Source organism: Pezoporus flaviventris, unplaced genomic scaffold (genome assembly GCF_033815535.1).
Source record: "Pezoporus flaviventris isolate CSIRO_AGI_PZ_B2104156 unplaced genomic scaffold, CSIRO_AGI_Pfla_v1 ptg000023l, whole genome shotgun sequence".
NCBI lineage: Eukaryota > Metazoa > Chordata > Aves > Psittaciformes > Psittacidae > Pezoporus > Pezoporus flaviventris.
The window spans coordinates 15251705-15259572 of NW_026892571.1; the positions used below are offsets into that span (position 1 = coordinate 15251705).

Below are 7868 nucleotides of genomic sequence, written 5' to 3' on the forward strand. Positions count from 1 at the left end.
GGTAAAGAAAGCAGAGGTATTGCTGTAAATGGTATTTGGTAAATGATAGCTACTGATTACACTGCACCTGGTGTTTGGAAATTTACAGTGTAATTTTTGTATCACCAAGAATGTAAAAACAATGATAGAGAACAAATCACTTATAATGGGGTTAATTCCAATAACAGTGATTCTAATAAATGTGATTTTCCTAAAGTAATGCAAAACACTGGGAAGAAACTGATTTCAACAGATCTAAGGGACTTGTATTGCAAATCCATACTTTTAGTGTGGTTTCCTAAAGAAACACCTTACCTAATCACATTTAGTGAGGACTTCGCTCACTTTAGAGGCTTTTGGGTAACTTCTCATTGCAGGGTGTGTGTCTCTGCTGCCCCATCCTCCTAGGGGAGGCCGCCATGTCCCCTAGGCACCACCAAAGCCATGATATGGCCACCGCCAAAGAGATATGGCAAAGCACCAGGATGAGCCTTGACGCTGTCAAACACCTGATAACCCAACACTGAGCCTAACTCGGCTGCTCTCAGGGCAGGGTGAGGGTTGGCCATGGCCAGCCTGGCACCTTGCACAGCCCCATTTCTACTTGCTCCATCAGATCATGTGGCCTTTGAGAAGGAGACATCTCCAGCTGGGAGGAGGGATTTTCCAGGGAAGGGAATGATCCTGAAGCATGCTATGAAGAGAATGTATCTGTGCACATCTGCAGATGGGGATGGGATTTTTTCCAGATCAGTGATTTTCCTCATGAAATGGCTTTCCCAAGCTTTATTCTGCAGCTGCTGAGAGTAGCTGGGGTCTGAGGTTTTGGTTTTTGATTTGATGGTCATTATGGTGCCTGCAAGCAAGAAAAAATAGAAGCTGTAAGTTGTTACTACAGCATGATCCCAGCTGGTCATTGCACATTCAGTGCATGAAGTTTAAGGGTCATTTCAGCCAACTTCAGCTGTTTGGCATCAGAAATCCAGACAAACAGTGTAAGTTTGCACACCTTTTATATTTAAGTACTAAACAATGTCTATTTCAGAGAGCAAACAATCTCTGCTTTGAACCATATCCTCCTGAAGGGATGCATAAGTCTTTTGAGCTGCTTATTTTTTGCCACCGGAGATAAAGACAGACCCTGGATGATGAGCATGGACTTGGGGGATGAAATCAACAAAGCCAATTCCAGCCCAATGCTGAGAATATTTGCATTAAAACTAAAGCAGTCATCTTTAATCTAGGGGTTTACTTTAGTCTCATCTCTGCCAGCAGTTCAGGGCAGGTTGTTTGGGGAGCAGCAAGGTGCAGAAACACAGTCACACACTGCTTGCTCACACAGGGGTGTTGTGCAGTGGGGCTATTCCCCAGTAGTGAACAGTGTCTATTAAAGCTCCCTCTGAGGACTATTGGGAAATAAAAGCAGAAGGAAGGTTCTGCTGCAGAATAACTATTCACCTCCCCACCCAATGTGATGCTGCAAGAGAGGGACACTGGAAGTGCGAGGGACACCAGAATTGCACTAGAATTGCAATCAGGTTGCAGCATGTCAATAAGCCATGAAACAAAGACACATCCTTGCTGCCCACAGACCTGGATGCTGCCAGTCCTCCTGGCAAGTGTGTGGTTGGTCTTTGCCAGCTCAGCAGAGGACAAAAGGGTGATGCTGTGCGGGCTGGGGAGGGATAAAGCTGTCAGTGCAGTGGCAGGGCTGGCTGTGCTGTACCTCTGCAGTGAGTACACAGCTAAGCACGGAACTGAGAGGGAGGAGAGCAGTGACAAGGATGCTGCAGGCGCCCCGCCTTGGATCAACCTGGCACAGTGGCATGAATTTGCTCATGAAATACAAGCAGAGAAGGCGCAAAAGCAGCCTGAAATCTTGGGACTCCCCCTTTCAGCAATGAAATACAACGGTACAAACCAGAGCAGCCCCTCCTGCGGCACCACGCTCGCATTTCACACGGGAAAACAGAACAAGGCAGTCGGCCGGCAGGGATTTGTCGTGGAGCATCCTGCTGGGTCGGGCTGGCTGTGCCTCCCTGGTGCCCGTTTGCTGTCCCAGCGGCACGTGGCGTTTGTGAGATGCAGGCTCCTGTCAGGGCAGGCAGGCAGCCAGAGGGCTATATTTAGCTACAGCAACAAAACAGGCAGCAGAATCAGCTGACTGGAGGCAGGGAGCCTGATGCATGGGTTAGTTGTAGACAGCACATACTCTGTACTGAAAACAGGGAGGGACACAGCGGGGGAGAGACGTGGGAGCCAGGGGAGAGGAAAGCCGCCCACCTCTCCGCACCAACAGCAGGGCAGGTAAGGGCTGGGTGCTGCAGGAGCTGGGTCTGGATCTGGGCTGTGTCCTGGGTGTTGCTGGGGAGGACCCCGGGGACTGCAGCTGCGGATGCTGCGGTGTGGATGGAGGGGAAGCTGCAGGGCAGGGGCTGTGCTCTCTGGGGACTGCTGAGTGCTGATGGAAGGGGACCTTGGCTTGGATGCTGGTGCAGTGCCCAGGGCGAAGGGATCGTATCCGGGCTGGAACTGATCCACCCCAGCGGAACAGTTTTGCTGTGAATAGGTAATTTAATTTCCTTCCGGAGAAAGGGCACGTTAACAGGACTCTGTTAATGATTAGTGCTATCGTAAGTTAACGTGACACATGTGTGCCCATTAGCTGGGGCATCCGGCTGCCCTCCTCAGTGCTGGGGTCAGAGCAGGCCCAGATGCTGATGCTGCTGAGCTGGGGCAAGGGGTGAGATGAAAGGCAAAGGAGCAAGTCGCTTTCTTAATGCTTAAAGAAATGAGAAGGAAGGAGCAGACAGCATAAAGAAAGGGAATAAACAGGCCATAACATTTACAGGAAGCATCTCCTACTCCCAGTCTGACTTTATCGGGAGTACCTGAGATGGAAACCAGTAAAAGCCAGCAGCAGCTCAGGGTGGGGATGGATAACCCATTAGCTCCACCCCGGGCTCAGCAGGAGCTGAGCTCCATATGTGATCCACGGCTCACAGGGAGGTTCAACAAAGCCTAATTTATTTCCAGCAATGACAAGCAGTGTTAAAATAACTAGCAAAGCACTTTTGTTGTTAATCACACAGCAAAGCTATATTGTGCTGGCAGGTTATTCACATATAAATTCCACTGGGGGGAGGGGGGGGGGGGGGGATAGTAAAAAATCAAATAAAATGGATCCAGGCTATGTGGTCATTTCTGCCAGAAAGGGATAAAGCAAAGCACAGGGAGAGTGTTTTGAGAGACAAAAAACTCACCAGTACAGTTAGCAAATGCTGCAACATGAAATACTTGTAAAGGACAGGTTTACCTGGCTAGTGGGAGCAGCTGGATGGGAATCCATCCTTAAAAGGGTTGAGGATAACCATTTGAATAGAGAAGACATGAATTACATCCCTGTTGAGATCAGCCCTAGCCTGTTAGGACACACCGTGAACGCAGAGCCCTTGTAGAGTGAGCAGACCAGTGGAGTATTAAATAAGGAGAGGAGTTTGTCCCTCACTGCTACAACACGGACGGTGAGGTGAGCTGGTGCACCTGCACCATGCTGCTTCAGCTGCTGAGCCCTTGTGTTGCTTCAGAAGGGAGCATCATTTCTGATCTCATTTAAAGTTCCTTTCATTTCCTACTGCACGTAATCACTTGGCTTCTTTGGTACCCATGGGCTCTTTATGAAGCCAGGGATATAAGAATACTTTCCCATCAGGCTTTTCAAGTGCAGTTTCTGTAAACACCACCGTTTGCCACAAGAAAACATCAGGTGTCTCAGGGAGCATGGACTTCAAAGCAGCAAGCCCAGAATTCCTTTAGGGCAGCTGCCTTTGACGCTGACCATGTCTGGTTTGTTCTTTGCAGCCATGGCACCCCGGGTAAGATTAAGCCTTTCAAAGCCTCTCCCAACCATACGTGAAACCCACGAGGAGGCGATGGAAGACTCAAGCACCAACCCGAAGTGCACTGGAAGCGCTGCAGCCAGCCCGGACTCGTACTCCAGTGACGATTACATCCAGTCCATTTGCCACCTCGCCAGACCCACATTCCTGGGCCTTCCTGAAAGCAGCCACAAGGGCCAGGACAGGAGGACCCTGAAGACCATTGAAGACATTTCATGGTCTCCATCCCCTGGGGGGATACAGCAGGAAATGTCAAAATGTAAATTAACCAATTTCATCTCAAACGTGGTGCCGCTGGGAAAGGTTGATCCTGCAGAAACCGAGCTCTGGTCCAGAGAGGACCCCCTGGCTCAGATCTACACCCATGCAGGAAAGCTCTGCTCCTCCAAGGCTTCTTTGTACAGCAAAAGCTCCAGCACTGAATACGCACAGTGCAACTCTTCCTGCCTGAACAGTGAACTTCATCCTCCAGCCATGAAAGGAAAAGCCACAGGGAAACCCACTTTTCCACGAGTGTTCAGTTTTCCAAGGCTTCCCTCCCCAAGACCAGTGCAGAAAGAAGCAGTCTGCTCAGAGATGAAGTATCTCAGAAGAGATGAGGGAACAGTTTTAGGGAGTAACCACAGTCAGAAAGAAAACGGCCCCATGTTCGTCAGTGGTGAAGAGCTATCTCCATCTTCAGCCAGAGGGAAGCTGGTTGGAAACCCAGCCTTGCGCTGCTCAGGCAGAAGCTGCTTGTTCAATACAACAGGCACTGATGAGCAAGAAGGGAGAGAAACTTCTCACTGTGACCACAAAAACGAAGCGGGCGATATTCCCAGCAAGCAGAGATATTTCCAGGTACCTAAAAAAGCCATGATTCACAACTGGATTTCAGAGCACAGATGCATCTGGAAAGAAGCAAAGATAAAAGCTTGTTTGCTCCCAGCCATTGCTGAAGTGTGAAGAGGTAGCTGCTAGGAGTACTTTTATTCACAAGATATAACCACCCTGTGCTCTAGAAGCAGTCCCCTGGAGTTCTTACACAGAAAACATGGCTTGAATGTGCATGCAAGTCAGGCAGACCTTTGTGACCCATTGTATCCCTCAGTAGTGGGCAAAGGGATGATTCAGAGTCTCATCCGCTAAGGAAACAAGCAATCAGTTCTCATTTTGGACAGGCAATAGTCCATAGAGCATCTCCCCCCACCTATTGCCTGGAACTGCCCTGAGCATGAAGAAAAGCTGGAGAGAGTCCAAAGCCCATTTGCTCTGGAGGAAAAGTGACTTTCAGGAACATCAAACTCCTGATGTTTTCCAGCAAATGCCAGGCAGCCAGATGTAGCTCACACTCGGGTACTGTTACTCTGAAAGGAACATTTTGACCAACGCTTGGACAGTACTAAATGCGCTCTCTCTGACATACACATTTACTAGGAGACCCTTCAGAGATCACTGTGTCAACAACTGGAATACCACTGGATAGGTCACCTCTTAGTGCAGTAGCATAAAGAAATAGCTTTTAAAAGTCTTTTGTGAGGATTTGCTAAAGGGCAGCATGAAGAATATCAGCTCCTCCGGGTGGGGGTATCCCTGTTGCTTTCCCTGGCACATCCCTATTATCTTTACTCCTTGATGTACCCTTGAGCGAGGAGCATTGGTGGGCATTGCCATGCCAGTGCTGCAGCTCTCCTGGAGCTGTACCAACCTGTGATGCCAGCTGTAAAACAGGTATCCCGCTGGTCCCTGCACTGTCACATCTGCATCAGGTGTGCTGTGGTGAGCGTCAGGTCATCCCTAGCTGCTGGGCTTCACTGTTCAAACTGTCTCTCATTGGTGCTTTCTCCTGCAGTCAGAGCATCCTTGTGTACCTGTGTTTAGTACCACAGTCTCTGTAGTCACCCAAGAGCAGTAGGTGAGAAAACTGCAAAGCAACACTAGATTAATTACTACTACTGCTACTACTACTAGGAATAACTCTTTTGGCACAGAGAAGAGCACAGGGACCAGGCTGTTTGCTCAGCAGCAGCCAAGATGGGAAACACCATTGGAAAGCTGCAATTATAAAAATGCTCACAAACAATTCCTAAACCTCCCTCGGGCAGATTAAATCAGAAGGCAACTTCTGCTCAGTGCCAACAGGAGGGTAAATATGCCCCAGGATCAAAAGGTGAGCATATTTGAGGTTTCATTTTCACATCTCTTACCTCAAATAGTTTTTCTCCTGTTGAAACTCATTAGCATGAACTGCCTCTCAGCCTGGTTTTTGAACCAACCACACAGCAAGAACAAAAGTGAAGGTGGCTCCAGCATTTATTATAGCTGATGGAGAGATTTGGATTGGGGGGGTGCCAGCCGGCTCTGCCTCCTCCTCCTCTTTCCTTTCCTTCCGAAGTGATGCTTGTCCTCATTGCCCTGCTGACATTTTGCTTTCTCTCCACGTGAATATTTATGACACCAACGCCTTGTCCTGTGCCTTGAGCTGCATGTGCCCTGCTTTCCACAGAGAAAACAAATAAAATCATGACATCCACTTGCTGTTTCCATCACTGTAGAACACGGGTGATTATTTCCAGCGCAGGGCTGGTCCACAGCACATGGGCTTGTGGCTCGCCACACCAATGCCTTCTCACCCCACCAGGTCACCAACAGAACCAGCTCCCAGGCTCTTCCACCCCCTGCCATTCAAAGCCTTGCAAAGCTACATGGAGCACTAGGTGTTTGGTGTTAGGTGCAGAAAGGCTTTCAGGAATGAAGCTTTGGGGTGAACTGGCTTCTTCTGGTGTGTACTATTCCTTTAGTGGAAACCAAGGTTCTACTAGAGAGTTTTGCAAGAGGAGCAAACAAAGATGCTGGGATGCAGCAAAGATGGGGACAAACAGAAGCACAGGGAAATGGGGGTCATGGGGGTGACAGCAGCAGGAGTGGGATGCCAGTGGGCTGGGAGCCTTGAGATGGAGGGGATTCAAGCTGTGCAGTAAAGGCTGTGACTGAGGTGAGAAAGAGAAACCTGGTTTACATAGCACAGAAACAGCAGATAAGGAGGGTTGTTTCTACCAGGTTCAGATAAATCCTGGTTTGGAAAGCACAGCCCTCACTTTCTTCACCATCTCTGCTGGAGATGAGCACGTTGGCCCCCATGAAATCACAACAGGTCCCTGGATAAGTTTTGGGCTGGTTTGGTGAGGAACTGGGGTGTGGGGCAGCCCCTTCACCCCACAGCATTGGGTGCATTATAGCAGCCAGCATTGGCTGCTGTAACACTGAGCACTCCCCAGGCTGCTGACAGCGAGCATGCAGTGTTACCAGAGGAAGATAAATCAAATGCTGTCTGATGAGGTGATGCAGCACGTAGTTATCTAGCACTTTTCTCCCAGTTCTTCCCTTTGGTGACCATACTGCCCATGGACATACATCTGGGGCTATTGGGAATGCTCTCCCTTTTGTCCTCTACACAAAACAGCAGATGAAGAATTGACACTCATGATAAACCTGCAGAAGTTGCAGCCTGTTCCAGAAAAGAAGGAAAACCTTACCTAGGAATTTAGGTCACAGTGAGATAGAAGCTGCGCTGCATCCATGGCCAGCTCCATGGCAGGCTCTGCATTTGAAGTCACTGGCAGCAAAATCTCATTTATGGAGATATCACAACTGCCAAAGGGATTTGGATTAATTTGAATGGGGAATTGGTATCCAGATCCCACCGGCAGCTTTCAGTCTCAGCCTTCACAACCAGCTCGCAAGCACTCTTTGGGCTAACGTGCGGTTTTGCTTCCATGATCATGGGGCCTCTTCCTACTGCAAACGTTAAATGCATTTGGAGACAGAAAACCATGACCAGGATTTACAAACCAGGGCTGGTGAGGCAGAAACAAAGCTGCCCTGCTCTTTCCTCCTATGCTTGTCTTTTAAATGACAAAGGTATTGATCAGCTCAAACCAAAGGCGAGGAAGCAGCAGCTCCATGAGCCTCGCTAATGGGATTTGGTGATTAGACCTGTGCAGTGCAGAA

The 7868-nt window shown here is 49.0% G+C and overlaps 1 protein-coding gene across 1 annotated transcript; it reads left to right on the top strand.

Annotated features, from left to right (window-relative positions):
- Positions 1–1925: 1925 nt before the first annotated feature.
- Positions 1926–6247, top strand: LOC133271127 (uncharacterized). The gene is made up of 2 exons (XM_061456964.1): positions 1926–2286; positions 3841–6247. The coding sequence occupies exon 2, from the start codon at positions 3843–3845 to the stop codon at positions 4821–4823; it is 981 nt and encodes a 326-aa protein (XP_061312948.1). The 5' UTR covers positions 1926–2286; positions 3841–3842; the 3' UTR covers positions 4824–6247.
- Positions 6248–7868: the final 1621 nt, after the last annotated feature.

Bases quoted from the DNA above. Each gene is read 5' to 3' on its own strand.
- LOC133271127 (XM_061456964.1), top strand. From the start codon at position 3,843: ATGGCACCCCGGGTAAGATTAAGCCTTTCAAAGCCTCTCCCAACCATA.